At 52.7% G+C, this 16,712-nt stretch overlaps 6 protein-coding genes across 6 annotated transcripts; 1 reads left to right on the forward strand and 5 right to left on the reverse strand.

The window, feature by feature from the left end:
• Positions 1 to 200: 200 nt before the first annotated feature.
• KVR01_011900 (uncharacterized protein) lies at positions 201 to 2,681 on the forward strand (the record flags this gene model as incomplete). Its single annotated transcript, XM_044782199.1, has 4 exons — positions 201 to 482; positions 543 to 1,386; positions 1,471 to 2,060; positions 2,595 to 2,681. The coding sequence occupies exons 1-4, from the start codon at positions 399 to 401 to the stop codon at positions 2,679 to 2,681; spliced, it is 1,605 nt and encodes a 534-aa protein (XP_044638981.1). The 5' UTR covers positions 201 to 398.
• Positions 2,682 to 3,073: 392 nt separating this feature from the next.
• On the reverse strand, positions 3,074 to 5,106 carry KVR01_011844 (uncharacterized protein; the record flags this gene model as incomplete). Its single annotated transcript, XM_044790930.1, has 2 exons — positions 3,074 to 4,438; positions 4,624 to 5,106. The coding sequence occupies 2 exons, from the start codon at positions 5,104 to 5,106 to the stop codon at positions 3,074 to 3,076; spliced, it is 1,848 nt and encodes a 615-aa protein (XP_044638925.1).
• Positions 5,107 to 5,636: 530 nt separating this feature from the next.
• Positions 5,637 to 7,824, reverse strand: KVR01_012096 (uncharacterized protein). The gene is made up of 7 exons (XM_044782110.1): positions 7,723 to 7,824; positions 7,566 to 7,643; positions 7,423 to 7,484; positions 7,195 to 7,364; positions 6,454 to 7,094; positions 6,191 to 6,380; positions 5,637 to 6,103 (listed from the first exon to the last, which is right to left on the reverse strand). The coding sequence occupies exons 1-7, from the start codon at positions 7,807 to 7,809 to the stop codon at positions 5,844 to 5,846; spliced, it is 1,488 nt and encodes a 495-aa protein (XP_044639177.1). The 5' UTR covers positions 7,810 to 7,824; the 3' UTR covers positions 5,637 to 5,843.
• Positions 7,825 to 8,279: 455 nt separating this feature from the next.
• KVR01_011835 (uncharacterized protein) lies at positions 8,280 to 10,086 on the reverse strand (the record flags this gene model as incomplete). Its single annotated transcript, XM_044788963.1, has 4 exons — positions 8,280 to 8,300; positions 8,388 to 9,505; positions 9,686 to 9,832; positions 9,906 to 10,086. 4 exons carry the CDS (start codon positions 10,084 to 10,086, stop codon positions 8,280 to 8,282), a joined length of 1,467 nt encoding a protein of 488 aa, XP_044638916.1.
• Positions 10,087 to 11,525: 1,439 nt separating this feature from the next.
• Positions 11,526 to 13,137, reverse strand: KVR01_012086 (uncharacterized protein; the record flags this gene model as incomplete). The annotated part of the gene is made up of 5 exons (XM_044782605.1): positions 11,526 to 11,910; positions 12,013 to 12,072; positions 12,183 to 12,562; positions 12,627 to 12,697; positions 12,936 to 13,137. 5 exons carry the CDS (start codon positions 13,135 to 13,137, stop codon positions 11,526 to 11,528), a joined length of 1,098 nt encoding a protein of 365 aa, XP_044639167.1.
• A 1,492-nt stretch (positions 13,138 to 14,629) lies between these two features.
• Positions 14,630 to 15,682, reverse strand: KVR01_012027 (uncharacterized protein; the record flags this gene model as incomplete). The annotated part of the gene is made up of 5 exons (XM_044787376.1): positions 14,630 to 14,652; positions 14,716 to 15,211; positions 15,289 to 15,352; positions 15,409 to 15,458; positions 15,545 to 15,682. The coding sequence occupies 5 exons, from the start codon at positions 15,680 to 15,682 to the stop codon at positions 14,630 to 14,632; spliced, it is 771 nt and encodes a 256-aa protein (XP_044639108.1).
• Positions 15,683 to 16,712: the final 1,030 nt, after the last annotated feature.

Consider the following 16,712-nt stretch of genomic DNA (forward strand, 5'->3'; position numbering starts at 1 on the left):
AGAACGCTACCTTCGTCACTACCGGGCTCCGTCAACGTGTTCCCCTGAATCGGCAATACCTGCTGGTGGGTTCCCTCATCGGGGCGTAGTTTGTGAAATAATCCGACCCCTTCACCACCTGGCATCTTACCGGCCCAACTCAATTCGACCTACCACCTTTCTGTTTCTTCCCTCTCTTCATTATTCATCCCGAGACCTTTCGTCATCGGAGGCTCGAGTCTATTATTCTTTCCCCCCCTGTTATCAGTCTGGACTGTCTGTCGCTCTTTTCGTCCTGTTCTCAAAGTTGCTGGCAAACCCTCCTTTAATTATACACAAGCTCGCTAAGCCTGCAGACGAGCCAAAGCTTGTCGTGCCAAGTCACCTCACGCTGCGTCTGACACACCGCCCGCTACGCAATGTACTCAAGCTTCACCAAGACGGCGGTCTTCGCCACGCTGCTAGGCAATGCTGCTGCTGCCATAGATCCCATCGTGGCCAAGGTAAACCCACAATTTGATTTCCGGTCCCTTTGATCTGCATCTAATGACCTAGACAAACAGGGTCAATATTTCTTCTATTCTTCAAATGGCACACAATTCTTCATCAAGGGTGTAGCGTACCAACAAGGTATCGGCCCCGGCGGTACACCAGAGGGCAACCAGGCAACATTTATCGACTCGCTGGCGGACACGGCAAGCTGCACTCGTGATATCCCATTTCTGCAGGAGCTGGGCACCAACACGATCCGAGTCTACGCCATCGACCCCAAGGCCGACCACCAGGCGTGCATGACCGCCCTTGCCGACGCGGGCATCTACGTGATTGCGGACCTCAGCGTGCCGGGCGAGTCGGTCGAGCGTGACAATCCCAGCTGGAACACGGACCTGTTCGCGCGGTACCAGGGCGTGATCGACAACCTCGGCCAGTATCCGAACACGATCGGCTTCTTCGCCGGCAACGAGGTCACCAACAACAAGACCAACACCGCCGCGTCTGCGTTCATCAAGGCCGCCGTTCGTGATTCAAAGGCTTACATCAAGTCGAAGAACTTTGGTCGCTGGCTGGGTGTTGGCTATGCTACCAACGACGATGCGGAGACCAGAGATAACCTGGCCAACTACTTCAACTGCGGTCAGGATCAGGCCAGCGCTGTTGACTTCTGGGGGTACAACATCTACGAGTGGTGTGGACAGAGCACGTTCCAGTCGAGTGGATACGAGGAGCGAACCCAGGCGTTTGCAAACTACTCGGTTCCGGCCTTCTTCTCCGAGTATGGATGCAACAACCCCGGCGGAGGCGAGTCGAGAATCTGGCAGGAGACTGGAGTGCTGTACAGCGACCAGATGAACAAGGTTTGGAGCGGAGGCATGGTCTACGAGTTCTTCCAGGAGCAGAACGACTTTGGTAGGTCGACTTGGTTCTCTTTGAATGACACGAGACAGGTAGAGGAGAAAGCATGAGAACTAACCTAACCACCCACCCAACCAGGTCTTGTTGACCTGTCCGGCACGACCGTCACGCCCCGCAAGGACTTCCAGGCCCTGGCGACCGCCATCAAGGCCACCGCATCCGACACAGCTAACCCCAGCATCTCGATGAACTCGTACACGGCGACTAACGTGCCGCGCTCGTGCCCAGCCGTGACGAAGGGCCTGTGGGAGGCGGCCGAGGCCCTCCCGCCGACGCCCAACGCGACGCTGTGCGAGAACATGGTAGCCTCGTCTGCGTGCGTGCCCACCGAGGCGACGACAGGCGACGCCGAGAAGATCGGGGCCCTGTTCGGCACCATCTGCGGCATGGACCAGAAGGCGTGCGCGGGCATCACGTCGGACGCCGCGACGGGCAAATATGGCGACTTCGTCATGTGCAACCCGGTCCAGCAGCTCACGCACGCCCTCAACCAGTACTACGCCAACCAGAAGAAGGCGAGCACGGCATGCGACTTTGCCGGCCAGGCCAAGGTCGTCACGCCCACCGAGGCGGCCATCACGCCCAGCTCCGGGTCCTCGTCGGGGTCGAGCGGCGGCTCTGGGTCTTCTTCTTCGTCGTCGGGCAGCGGAAGTAGCGGTTCCGGCTCGGTAAGTGGTTCCAGTGCGAGCCCCAGCAGCCCAAGCACCAGTGCGAGCAACTCCACCGCCCCTGCGTCTGCTTCTGGTTCTTCGTCGTCTGAGTCTGGCTCCTCTTCTCAGCAGGGTGGTACGTCCGCCGCCGGCGGGTCTGCGTCGTCCAACGGCACGGTCAGTGCTGGTGGCAGCAGCGCCGGCGGCAAGTCTCAGGGAGGCAGCGATACCACATCTGAGGAGAAGGGTGGCTCTGGCTCTTCGTCTTCTGCAGCCCCTTCGTCTGCGGTCAGTTCCTCTGCGGCCCCTGCTTCGTCAACTGCCTCATCATCTTCCTCTGCGAATGATATTTCTGCGGGTGCTTCTGATGCTTCTGATGCTTCTGCTCCCTCCTCCGATGCTTCTAACTCCAACGCTGCCTCTTCCGACACTGCTCCTGACAATGCCTCTCCTGCTGTTGGCGATGATTCTTCTGCTGCGACCCCTGCCTCTGTCGTTTCTAGCGCGAGCGAGAGTGCCTCTCAGGGATCTAACAGTGCCACCGTTGTGCAGGCTTCGAGCGTGGGCCGCATCTCCACCGCGGGGAACACCGGCCTGCTTCTGGCTGCTGTTGCAGTCATCGCATCGACTCTGCTATAGGGAACACCTGAAGGGAAAACGGGAGGACATTTTGGACCGGTAGAAATTTTGAGCATCTGGGATGGGCGTTACATAGAAACCGAGGCTAGACCTTGATGAACACCATTAATTAAATGCATTACAACACTGCATGCATGCCCGAGATTCTCGCGGGCTTGTTCACCGACCTGGGTATCCTGCCTCCAGATGTCTGCTTGTGGTAAACGAATCACATTTTAACCCGGATGTCCATTGTGATCCATCCTCGACCTGCACCGCGAGTCTGTTTTACACGTTCCATGCCAGTCGGCACAATTAAACCTATGCGACGTACTGCAATGGACCAAAACTCAATCCGTATCACTCATGGTATCCTCGTGTCTCGAGCCTGAGATTATGGCGCGGCCGCTGCTCTATATCTCACGAGAAACAGCGTACTTGCTTCTCTTCCGCAGCAGATGGCCCCACTTATACAGAGCATGAGGCACGGGAACCAGGACGCACGAGATGCACGCCAGGATCGTCAGCGTGTAGTGGACGCCCATGTTGGCGTAGAATGGGATACCCACGATCGTCATCCCGCCGGCAGCCATGTAACGCACAAGGGTGGCGAAGGTGAGGGCCGACGCCGAGAACGTCTCATACGAGTCGATGACGTACATGTAGGCGCAGATGAAAATCCCCATCACGCCGAAGCCAAACAGCGCGACAGCGAGGATGGGTGACCAGATGCTGATGTTGGGGCTCGCCGTCCAGCCCATCCAGAAGAGCGAGATGGGGATGCTCACAGCCGGACCGAGCATGGCGTACCACAGCCGGATCTCTGGGTTGAATTGCTGGCCTTCTCCGCGGGACTCGGCCTTCTTAACCTGCTTTATCGTCATTCGGTAGACGATCGGTACGAGGAGGAAGGCGAACTGGAGGCCGACGAACATCGAGATGAAGATGATGTTGCTGAGGCCTTGGGAGATCTCGTAGGTGTACTCGAAGATGTACGGCCATCCGATGAGGAATGTGAAAAGCACAATGTAAACCACCGACAGGTACAATGTCATGGCAAGAATGATTGGTTCAGTGAACATGAGAAACGGCCTCGTCATGCTGACCTTGAGCCGACTGAACAAGGTGGCCTTGATAATCTCATGCTCCGACCGGAACCGATCGTCCCCAGTCACCTGCCGCAGGTGCTTCGCCTTCCACCGCAACAGCAACGGCGCATACGTCTCAGGCATGAGCAGGAAGACCCAGCAGACCACCAGCCCAGACAGGATCAGCATGGTCCACTCGGTCCACCGCCAGCTCACGCTCGTGGACGGCCCGATATAGGCACCCATGACCGCGCCCAGCATGGGCCCACCAAACGCAGCGATCGCATAGAGCGGGAAGGCCCACGTCTTCTCGACGCTGTCGAACATGTCGGACACGCTGCCGCCCGAGCAGACGAGCGGCGTCGACGCCGAGCAGCCTGCAAAGAAGCGGAAGACGATCTGCGCCCCGAAGTTGGGCGCCAGGCCGGACGCCATGATCCACACCATGAAGACGGCCATTGACCCCGAGTAAACGGCGTTACGACCAAAGGTCTCGGAGAAGGGACCGGCCACCAGGCTGCCCATGCCCATGCCGACCAGGTACAAGCCGGTAGCGAGCGACTCGGCGACCTCGCTCACGCCGAGGGATTCGGCGGCTTGCGGGAGGACGGTGGCATCGATCCCCGAGGCTGCGCCGACTGCAGCGGCGATGAGGGAGATTTGGAGGGTGCAACTTACGCGGCGGGCGTACTAATGGTCCCGAAGTTAGCCATCAAGGATTGAGAAACTAAGGGGAAGGGGGTGGGTTTGTGTCTGCCTGCGGATGGGTTGACTTATATGCTACATGCAGTTGGTGTCATAAAAGGCATGGCACCAAAGGGAATTTGTAGTTTCATATCCTCATCGGGCATAAAGCAACTCCAGTCATTGCTTACCGTCCAATTGCGCGGGTTCAGAGGATCATCAGGACCCTCCCACCCGACCACAAAAACCTTGCTGCCCTTGCCCTCATGCGTGCGGCGGTCTCTCGCATGCACGCCCGTGAGTGAGTGGCCCAGGGCCGCGCGTGCGGTGTACTGCGTGGCAGCCGTGGGCACACGCTGCGCAGGATTCGAAAGCTCATCTGAGACTTGTTCCGAGTTCGTGCTGCTGCTGCTCATCGAGGGCCGGGCGGCAGACTCGGCCGACGTGCGCCGGTGACGGTGCGGCTCGGCATCATCGTAAGCGGCCTTCTCCGGGTCGGTCTTTTCGTTGTCCCTGAGCGTCGCTGTCGCTGTCGCTGTCGCTGTCGCTGTCTCTGCTGCTGGCTCGCTATCTTCGGCGGCGTCGATGGTCCGCAGTCGTGCCTTGTCCTTGTCCCGCTCCAACTGCGCCTTTACTGCGCTCAACAGGTGTCTAGATTGCCGGAAAGATTGCATTGCTGCTTACCGGGGCCTGATTGTAGGTCTTCCGATCCGGGGATTCAGGAAGACTTTTATCGCGAGGGCTTTTGGGGGTCGTTTCTTATCAAATGTTCTCCAACGTCGACAAGCGAGGCGGCTTGGGCGACGTTTTATTCTGTGGAGACGGACCCGTATCGTCCAACAGCGGTCTCGGAGCGGTGAACAAGGGGAACCGCAAAGACGGGGTGGATGGCGACCGTTCGCCGGTTTACTTCGACGACACAGATTTACCACAAGGCGGAATTACTAATTTGGTATTTAGTGCATCAAAGCAAAGTCCTAGCTTTTTCCAAATCCCGTCCGGGAAAAGACCGGCAATAAGAATGGCGAGGTGACGAGTATATGGACCCGCTATGATCTCAACGGCATTGTTTGGCACGGATACTTGGCCTTTGGTCTCTTGCTACGTACACCTTTTTGAGTACCACTCTATGTGCCATTCGGCATAAGCATACATATTAGCGGGCCAGTCGCGAAATCGCCGCAGGCCATGTGAAAAGGCAGTATAATTCTAGAGTCATGATCTTGCATCAGGTACCTAGGTAGACAGGCTTTGAGATACACACAGTGTCACACGGAAGTTCCCGCGGCGAACATACCTAAGTAAGAGCTCCACATGTAAGGCTCACATCGCAATGGCAGTTCTCATCGTTTGTCTTTCGCCTCTTGTTGCCTGATCTTTCCCATTCATAGTCAAATCCCATGTCCATCTTTCAAACTCGCTCCGGTGTGGCTTGGCCCACGGGAAAAGTATCTGCCACCTGGATCCCTGTCCTGACGCGTATCCTCCTCATTATCCGAGCTTCTAATTTGGCCCATATCTTTGCTTCGTCATCGTCGTCATCTGAATGGAGAGAGTGTTTCTTTTGGGCCTTTTTGTCGAACATCTGCCAAAACCCAAAGACTGCTAGTGTGAGAGGCGTCGACAAGACGAAGTATATCCACAAGCTTCGCGACACATGTCCATCCAAATCTGTTGTGGAAACGTCAGCCTTTTTGCAAGTTCTGGACCGTGGGACATGGCGCATAGACCTCATTGAGTGGAGACACCATCACGTACCCTTGCTGAAGTCAAAGAATGGCATGCTGAAAAGAGAGGATATGAAGGCTCCCGGCAGGAAGAATGAACCGAGCAATGTCAAAGTCTTCATGGATGCGCTGTCGCGCCCGCTGCTATACGCCAATCGTTGTTGTTGAATGGCAATATGTAAATTCAGTCTCGATTCTCTCTGACTGATAATATTGTGTACCTTGTCATCATAGTCAGCTAACAACATCGGAGATCAGGGTTCTTCCCTAGTTGACGCTGCGAGGCAGTCTGACCACTTCCCGAAGAATCCCTAGTCTTTCCAATGTGACATGAGCATAATTCTCAATACCCTGAAGCTTCACAGTCAAGAAGTTGAGCCTCTCTAGCAGCGTCTTGTGTAGCTTTGTGAGTTCCGGGCTTTTCTTCTCGGCCGGTAAGTGGTCCCAGAAATGATTTGTCGCTTCCTTGACGTGATCAACGACATTCTGCCACGCCTGGGACCTTTTCTGTAGCACCTCAGTCTGACAATCGGCGATCTTATGGCTGAGTGTGTCTAGTTCTTGGTCTGCCGGGCTCGCGTAGTGCGCTGCAGGGGCCACTGTGTACCGACCGATCAAGGCATGGTCTAACTTTCGAAGCTCTGCTCTCAGGTCTCGCTGCTTCTTGTCATTGCTGGATGATAGTTCCTGGCACAACGTGAGAATTGGCAGCAGTAGGGGGTGGGAGACAGGCCTGCCACAAAGAAAGAGATCGTCGAGGACCTTCTTCAAGGTTTTGTGATCCTTGAGCTGCTCTTTCCCCTTCTCTGTGACCTTTTCCCCTTTGCCCCTTACGTAGCCAGACGTTATGCCAGTGCCGAAAGAGTATGACAGTACCATTTCCCAGCCTCTTGAAGTACCTTTCCATTCCACGTCGGATTTTCGAAATATGAACTCTGCGATCAGTCAGACATAGCATATCTGAAATAAGTCTGCATCTTTATTTTGACTCTCTACATGATGAGTAAGTTGATCAGGTAACAAATGTCAACTTACCGAGATTATCTCCGACATGTGCCCACCAAAAACAAGGCCCAACCGCGCTGGAGGAGTCGATGCAACGAAAGGATAACTGGAACTCTCTTATCAGGGCTTTATACGATGGTATATCAAGCGATATAACCCCAGGAGCGAATGCTTCATCATCCTTAGCTCTCGTTTGGAGTCTGGAAACGCACAGCATTAGTCAACCGCAAACCAGTAAGAAGGGACAGAAATGCTTGCATTAGCCTGATCCCATCCCGAAGAATGACACCCTCTGCTAATTCTCGTGGCGCGAAAGGAGTCTATGTCGTACAAGCTCAGCGGTGTCCCACGATCCCCCTCGCCTGTATGTGAAAGCTGGCGCTCTGGTGCTGTGGTCGTACCTCACGCTTCAAAAAGCTCATGAAAGCATCAGTCGTTCTTAGTTCGGATAGTTTCTCGGCTGTACTAATCGCCGAGTTCTAATGAGCGATGAAGGGAGTCAGCACAAGAGCCTGGTCGTTCCGCTCCGGACCGGCGGTGGGGATGTGATGTCTGTACCGAATAGTTAAGAATTTCAAGGCCAGTCACATCCTCCGTCTTCGCCCTGCAAGCCTCAATCTGCCCCTGAAATAGTAACTGGTCCATGGCAGGCGGTTTTTTGTCTTCGAAAGTGTTGGGGATTACAGTGAAGAATTGCCTCAGCCATTCCTCTGCCCCTCCTTTGTCCGCTTACTCACCATGTGATACGAATATGCATGAAGAAATGCATGCCCCCACACTCGATGCCATAATTGGCTAGGTTGGACTTGTTGCCGTTCGCAATTGGCAACTTCAGGCAAATATCATTTGCCCATAAATCACAAAAGTTCAAACATCACGTACATATATCTGGAGTTCACAATAGACTGACTACATATATGTATCTAGGTAGTTATGACTGAGCAATATCCTTAGCTGAGACAGAATATTCCCGAGCATGTACAACAAACAAGTAACTGCATTTGACATTAATGAACGACTTCACTCATTTCCATTCCGCAGTACTTACCAGCCCGATCTCAAATGCACCGCCCCTTCAAGCTTAGGCAGCTAGCTTGATCTTCACCACAGTTCCATCAACCGGCCTTGCGGTCATCCTACGGGTCTAAGATTGAGTAAAAGTGTCAGAAAACAATTTATCTCATGCGGCGTGTGAAAATTGGGGAGGGGGGACTGAAACCTACGTTGTACAGCTGCGACTTGACCTTGAACTGGCCATTCTCATCAAGCACAGGAAGACCATTGTCGCCAAAGTCGGTCTCACCCAGGCCTACCTTGACGAAATCATACTTCCGCGCCACGATGCTGATGATGATCCGGGACTCCAAGTTCGCAAGTTCAGAACCGATACAATTTCTTGGTCCCCTCTCGAACGGCCGCCAAGCGCTTGCCGGAATATTCTTACCGGCCTCGCCGAGCCACCGCTCGGGTACCCAGACATCTGCCGTATCTCCGAACACGGATGGTTCACGCTGTATGACGCTGTGACACAAGTACATAATAGTCCCGTCGAGGTTGTACTCTTCGCCGGTTGGGGCGCGGACCGCGAAGCCTGATCCCGGGGGTGTCATGCGGGTGCTGCCAGCCGGGGGATGCAGGCGAAGCGTCTCTCTGATCACGGCGTTGATATAGTGCAGGCGCGGGAAGATTTCCTCGCCGCTTTGTGCAAAGCTTGCGCACATGGAGAGGGGGTCGACTTCGTGTGGCCCGAATATCTCATCCAGCTCGTCGCGGACAGCCTTGAGAGCGCGCGGGGTGCGGCTCAACTCATACAATGCCCACTGCAGCATGCTAGTGGTCGTGTCGTGCCCAGCGAAGAGGAAGTTGCGGACTTGATCTGACGTTTCTGATAGGAGCTGAGGGGTGAGGGCATCGGTGTCTTGGAAGCTGAGGGCTGCAATACTCCGAGATCGGTTGCCTTTTGCTTCCTCTTTGAGCTCAGTGTATCTTTGCCGTATAGTGTCTTGGACCAGCACCTCGATACGCTTGGCAACTCGGTATCGTCTCAGTGTGGTCAAGGGAACAATCCACCAAGGAAGGTTGTTCTTGTCGTCGGCGTATGTATCCATCAGTTCCGCGAATAGTCGAGGGAGCTCTCCTTGCTTCGAAATGTCCATCTGTTGAGAGTTGAGGTCCGCATGCAGCACAGCGGCGCCAATCACATCAAACGTCAGGTTCGAAATCAGCTTCTCTAGAGAGACCTCTTCTCCTGAGATGGCGAATTGGTCCAGATATTTCAAGAAAGGGACCATACTCTCCAGAACAAGTGGCAGTAGTGCCCACAAATGTTGAGTTGTGAAACCTGGGTTGTATTTCTTGCGGAGATCCTTCCACTCTTGACCCTGTATGAGCTCTGTCAGTGAGTGATATGACCAAATGGAGACATTGACACAAAGAGCATGAAGCCTTACCTCCAAACTCAAAATGGCGCGTTTCCCTATAATGGGGATCATATGGGTCCAGGTTGGTGACTTCGGCGTGCTCAGAGGGAACAACTGACACGGCTTCGATATCTGTTCTGCGATGCTGTGGCTAGGGACTAGAACCATAGGAGGGTTGACAGGCCGCAGGTCTACGAGCATGACGGGGGGACGACCAATGGATATCCACATCTCTTCAAAGATTTTATCTATGTTTCCCGGTTAGTCAGGTTTCGTACAACGCGACTCTAGTAGTCCAAATGTTGCCATCCTACAGCATACCTGGGTGACGGTCGTGTGTTCCCCGGCTCATAAACTCTCCGAATATTTTGAGGTGGCCCCAGAGAAGATGGTTCGGTAACTGCGGAATATGTGCATACTGTCTACCGCGCAGGTATCTCAACCGACTGTAGAGATATGAAGCCAGTAGCACACCGGCCGCAATCACAAGTTGTTTGAGCATCTTGCTGTGCGACTGCTTGGCTAATTAGTGGATTGTTCACGGTGGTGGGCATTGATTTCCAGCTCAGCCGCAAAGAAGATGTATGTGTGTGTTGAGTTTTAAATAGATGTCTGGGCTTGGGAGTGAAGACGAAGTTAAGCAAGCCAGTATCGGCCTGACCAGGATGAGATAAATCTACAGGGGAAAGGACTATGAACGTTCTGATACTGGATGGGTTCTCCCCGTGTAGACTGATCGGTTATAATGGCGGCGAAAGGGTGATTTTCTATGCAGCCATTCGCTACCGGTCGATGCAGGACAAGTGATATAGTGGAGCGTGTGAGCTATTCGGGTGTTGGATTATGATTGGAGCGTGGCAGGAGCAAACTCGAAGGAAGACCCGCGCTACTGTCCACGTCGTCATCGATCGAGTAAGCAAAAGATCTGTGGCTTGTCGAAACCGCGCAGGAGCACTCTCAGAATTGTAAAATGATACTGAAAAGTGATCTCGGTCGCCTCGGCGGATCGCTGGATTGCAATATGAGTTTGGGGACTGACACCCCCTGACTGGCGGCCCGCCCCTCTGCACATACATAAGTACCTGTGTTGGTCCTCTTAAATCTGTGTTTTCTAGGGGCTTGCTAGGGCGAAGGGGACGAGCCCTGTCTGCCAGATCAGCAAATCCTGGCATTCTACACTGACTGATCCTTGCAGACCCGATGAATGCCAACAACTAGCGGGCTGTTGGTAGTACCCAAATAAGCAGCAGCGCAAGGGGCTAGTACGGAAACACTCTAGCAACCTGTTTATCTGGGATTTAGGGTTCAAGTTAGGGCGACTTCAGTGCAACGACGTAGAATTATGGCCAAAGATGGACGGCCAGCTCCGCACTGTGAATTCCAGTGACGAACAAGGGTAAAGCGTGTGCAGCTCCACTGCTTGGGTACCAGAAGGCTGGAACAGCCAACCTTGACCACGGGAGTGTTTCCCCGATCCTAGCCCAGGTTGGGGCTAAGCCGGAGTGGGTTCCTCGTCCGAGATGTTGGTAGCCTTACGGCAAACCAACAACCAACATTGAACGGCGGCGCAGACCTAATAGTCGGGTGGCTGGGGCCACCCAAACTAGCAAATCGAGTGTTCAGGACCCATCCGAGGTAACGTCAAAGCTGGATACAAATACCTAGGAATTGAACATTGCAACGCTCGGGACTGGAAGTTGTCCGAAAAGGACTAATGGCCGGCGTCGCAATGGTAATTATTACGTGAGCACATTAGGACATTAGAACATATGTGGCGCCTTCATACAGTGGTAAACACTGAAGACCTAGCTTCTAAAAAATTATAGTGCCAATAACATTACAGAGACAATACAGTACGTGGGCACGTGGCCTCAGTCTCATGCCGCACTAACGTCAAACATGATCTGAGATTCTTGGTTCCAGTTTTGAGTCGCTCTCAGCCTAACATTCGTAAGTGGTTGCATTGGCTGCGGCTCCGTCCCTCACATGGGCGTGGTAGTCCACCTCTTCGGCGTATTCGAGGTCGTCATACTCGGAAATCCTATAGATTCTGAGACTTCTTTCCTTCTTTGGCGACTTAATCAGGTGCACTTTTTGAAGGAAGGCTCGCAGCCCTGTGAGAAGACTTTTGAGTTTGCTAGGCGGCATATTCATCTTTTCTGTGGAGGAAGCAGACGCGGTTGCGTCGCTGTTGTATTCTTTTTCACGGCTTGATCGGAGGTGTTGTAGAAGAGATAATAGGGTTCGGTTCTTTTTCAAGGAAGTGATCAACGCGGGCAGAGCTGGTACGGAGCCGCAGATGTGTCCCACCGTGATCTCCACAACGCTAGCAGACAGTCAGTTGGCGAACCCCTCCTGACATGTCTTGTGGCAAAGCCATACACATGGCGCGGATCATCAAGGAAGCGACTCAACACGGTACACTTACGAAAATGTATTCGGCATGGTGTTGGCCCATGTAAAGTCCGGATCGCCACGCTCCCTGAACCTGTAAACACAACTAATGATAGAACTTGTGCAAGCCCTGCGTCATGTGAGTAGGCTGCCAAACAAAATCTTCCCAAAGGCAGTGTTCAGGACGAGAAGCTGGCAACTTACAGCAGACCGGTGAGGAAAATACAGACCAGGGTGATCTTTCTTTTCAGCGGCAGATGGAGCCGAATGACCTGAGACAATGGAATAAAGAAGATGACAAAGTCGGATATAACACCGAAAACGCCTCTGACAACGGACACTTCTAGTCCGAAGTTTCCGTATCTCATTTGAGCCGCTGGCCACCCTTCACCCGGCCGAGGAATCCCCACCGCGAGCTCAGCGATGATGGTCGCCACATAGAAAGAGGTCACTGCGCCAATAGATACGTAGATAAATATCTTCACCAGCTGAACGGGCTTGAACATGCGCAGGTACATGAACAGAAGTGATAATTTGACAAGCATAATACTGATTGCAGACATGAGCACGAACGTGAAGTTGATCTGTAAGTAATTACTTGTTAATGGATGCCGCAGTAATAATGTGACACTTCGCGGGGTGCATTACCTGTAGGTAAGAATTTGTCAAAACACTAATGGGGACGTCCCAGAGATGTCTTCCATTAGGCGCATCGAGCACTATTCAGGTTAGACAAGCTCTGTTTTAGTTAAGCTTTTGGGGATAAGTTTTAAGCATACAAGAAAGTTGGATACCAAAGTAAGCAGTGGTAGTCGCCTGCTAACGGCTTAGATGACCGCACTCCAGCGACACCCGAAATATAACCAGATTCACTTACTGCTGCGAGCACATGGAGAGCTTGCGAGCACAAGTTAGCAATCACTAGGTACAATTGTCGGGTTGTAGTATGTTACTCACAATCATCGACGCCATAGCTGCGAGTGACCAAAACTCGACTGCACAATCGCAACGCGAGGAAGACGATCATGAGCACGAAGAACACGAGTCCCACGTCTCTCGTTATGTATGCGTTAGAAATGGGATTCTCAAAATTCGGGACCACGCCTTCTGGCGGCATCATGACGGGTGTTGTGTTTGGGTCCATGAGAGCAGAATCCATATTTGTTGCTAATAATTGTGCGGTGCGCACTGGTTTCCGCGTTAGTGGAGAGGATTTGTGGGTAATCAAGCGGAAGGAGTTGACACATGAACTCCCGAGGTCGGCAAGAAAAACGACGTGGACAAAAGACTAGCGGTTTCTGAACAACAGTTTGAAGTGTTGAGTTGGAAACATTGAAGACTTTCCAAGTCCTACGAGACAAATGAAAGCTAAATTGTAAGAACGCCAGTTGGTTTTACCTTCATCCATCCATTTGAACGTTTCACTAGTAGTGGGCACATCCGAGTCAATATAAAAACGAAGTGCAGCCAACATGCATAATCTAAGCGCTGATGTTACTGTACCTCAAGTCCAGCCCCACAGGAGTGGGTTCACGGGCTCATCAAGGTTCAAAAAAAGATCACACTTGAGGAGAAATAGATACCAGGAGACTAGGGAAACTAGACCTGTTTGAATGCAAAGAATAAAGATCCATCTCTGGGGTGCGCAGCCAGGAAACAAAAGCGAGGTATTTTGGGTTTCCAGGGCAGCATAGGTACGGTGGGCATAGCAGCATCAGCATCTGTGTGATTTGATGTGTTTAGGTAACCGCGCAGATCCTCACAGAATGGCCGGTGGGTGACCTGGGGCGGGGCGACATGGGGAACCGAGGTCTACGGCTGATTACAATGTGGACCCTCGTAGGTGGTTTCTTGTGTCTTGTGGGTTGAAATGAGTGCTAAGCTAGGTCTGCAAACGAGCCCAAATAGCCCAGATTGGGTGACTGCCGGGATCCACTGTGAGAGGATTGTTGGGTGATCCGTGCGTCCATCACAATGGGTGAGGACTTGTCTGCTTGAAGGCGCGGTTGCTATCTGGAGCACCGGGTACTTACGGGGCAGGTACAGTAAATAAGTTATGAAATTACAACTAACTTTACCGTTAAATGCTATGTTAGCTAGGAATGTTTAAAAAAAAGAAACTTATATAAAACTTAAATAAAGTAATAGTATAATATAAAATTACTTTATAAATTATTATAATAATAAAACTTTTTATAAAATAAATAATTAAAAATATAAATATAAACTTAAAAAAAAATAATAAAGCTAAGTATATTTAAATAGAGAAAACTATCACATACTATCTTATATAGTTTATTAGATAATGTGTATAAATCCTATTTTACATAACCCTAGGGTAAGAAAAGGCTTTCAGTGAACTAAGCACTTTTTCTTGCCGTTGCCCAATCTTCTCCCCCCTGCGGTATCCTACATCCGCGGCAGTAACATTTACTGACATTCATGAACTCCGAATTTCCATTTACCAGCTCTTCACCAATATACTCAAAAAGCTCCCTTGGAGGGAGACAATTCCTAAGGACCCAGCATAATGACTCCTCGAACAGAGTGTGAAGTGAGGGCGCGCGACCCTCCTCCCAAACCATAGCCCAGCTTGCTGCTGCGCCGTCTCGCGCAAGCACCAGGCCTGAAGAAGGAATGAAAAAGTAGTGTTAGTACTGTTGGTTGTCGGGTCCTGAAAGTGACGATCTGCGGCCGTCTGTCCGCCAGGTGTGAAGGAGAAGACCGTGAGACTCACTCAATAACTGAACCACATCATCGGCATACTGCCACATGTGAGTCTTATCGACAGAAGCGTCATTTCCCTGTACCGAGAGGTGCTCGTCATCTCCAGGCGGCGCACACGCAACCACGCTCTGCTCGACCCGGCACTCCCTCAAGTTGACGCGAGGGTAGAACCTCGGCGCGTCAGGCGACGCTGCTGCAATCAGCACCTTGAATGCGCCATCTACGCTGTCATCATGGGCTCCGTAGATCTTTCTTAACTGGGTCAAGTGTGCGGACGCAGCCGCGATGGTCGTGAACAAACCCGAGCACTCGACAACGTGGAAAGCGCCGAGGCTGCCCCATCCCAGAATGGAGGGGTCATCCTGCGCGCTAAACTGCGCCGTGATAGTCTTTCCCGTGGCAGTGTCGTGGATCAGAAGTCTGTTGGCTGCAGATTCCGCGTGGATTTCGAGGCTGGCACCGGGGGCGAGCCGGCCTTGAGAGTGCGCTTCCTGGAGGAGGGTTGCCTGGGGAAGAGCTGTGAGAACGCTGATAATACGTGGCTCGGCAAGGAGAGAGAAGGGGGTTGCGGGGTTAGACCTACTGCTCGGGCCGCGTCCACGTGAGGGTCGTTGACGGCGACAATGTTGATGTAGGGCGTGTTATAGCTAAATTTCCGAGACGTGAGCAGCTTCAAGATAGTCGGGGGTGGAGTTGTACGCACGCCTTGCAGAAGACTGATCGGCCAAGACGGCCAAATCCATTGATCCCAACCTAAATATTGTGAGAACACAGAACACATCAGAAAATTTGGAAGGTTGCAGGGGAAAGAGAGAGGGAGGAGAGAGGGGGACTCATACCCGGAACTCATGGCCCAGCTCATCGAGAACCTTCGGGGGGCTTCGGGGGAGATCAATCACAGTCGTGGATGGGAAGCGGTTCAGATAATCGGTCGGATCATCTCCCGGAAATTCCTCTCCAGCAGATTGATCCTGCATGGCCGTGTTCAAGTCGATGGCAGTGGTTGATTTTGGTGTGTGGCAAGAGTGACTAACTGACTAGACGCGACAAGAGCAAGTGAACGGTGGCGGTTTTGGGGACATAAATACAATGGGATCATCCGCTGTTGGGTCATCCCTTGTATGCCTACACGGTAAGCTTGGCGCCTGCTATTACCACAGCAGCCTGTCAAATACCTGGCTGGGTAAGCACTAAGGTAACCTACCTAGGTACAGTTAGCGTGAGGAAGGAGTCACGGCCGTCCTTTAACACGAGGTCACTTATGGACTATCGAGTATTTGTGTTCTTCATCACGTATTGAATTCTCTCTGCACTATTATTGGTATTGTGTTTTCAAACGTTGGATCCTGTGTGTTTACCACTACATCCATGAATAAAGGCGCCGAACACAGTTTTATATGTATGGATTAGAAACGACAGCGGTCCTTCTTTACTCCCATTATCACTATCTTGGTCTTTCTCGTCTTTCTACCCAAGTACATAGGCATACTTGCACTTGGGAGAAGCACACAGATACCACGAGACACCATGTTGTCCATTGTCTGGCTCTCAGCCGCTTTATTCATCGACCTTGGGCCCTCGCACGTCTCGGCTCAGAATGAGAACAGCAGCGTTGCCGCTGTCGACTTCAGCGACGCCGTGGCCCAAAAGGCCTCGGTGTCGGCCCAACTACAGCTTGCCAACACGAGCAACCCCATCCCGCTGCCCGCCGAGAACCCAGGCGACATACCCAACTACGACAGCCTGCTCGCCCTGGCGGGGGCCTGGCCGCCTCTCCCGGTAACGGTCGGTGAGGTCGACGTGGGCCAGGTCGTGGCCACCTGGGCAACCTGACGCCGCCGAGTCACCCTGAGACCAACACCGACCCCGGCAGCAACATCAAGCGGCAGGGCGACTCGTTGCGGGTCTTGGTCTTAGGTGACTCCATGACGCACGGCAGTGAGGGTGGCTATACCTGGCGCTACCGCATGCACGAGTGGTTTCCGTCCCAGGGCATTCCGTATCAGT

Source organism: Diaporthe batatas (genome assembly GCF_019321695.1).
Source record: "Diaporthe batatas strain CRI 302-4 chromosome Unknown Contig00017, whole genome shotgun sequence".
Lineage (NCBI taxonomy): Eukaryota > Fungi > Ascomycota > Sordariomycetes > Diaporthales > Diaporthaceae > Diaporthe > Diaporthe batatas.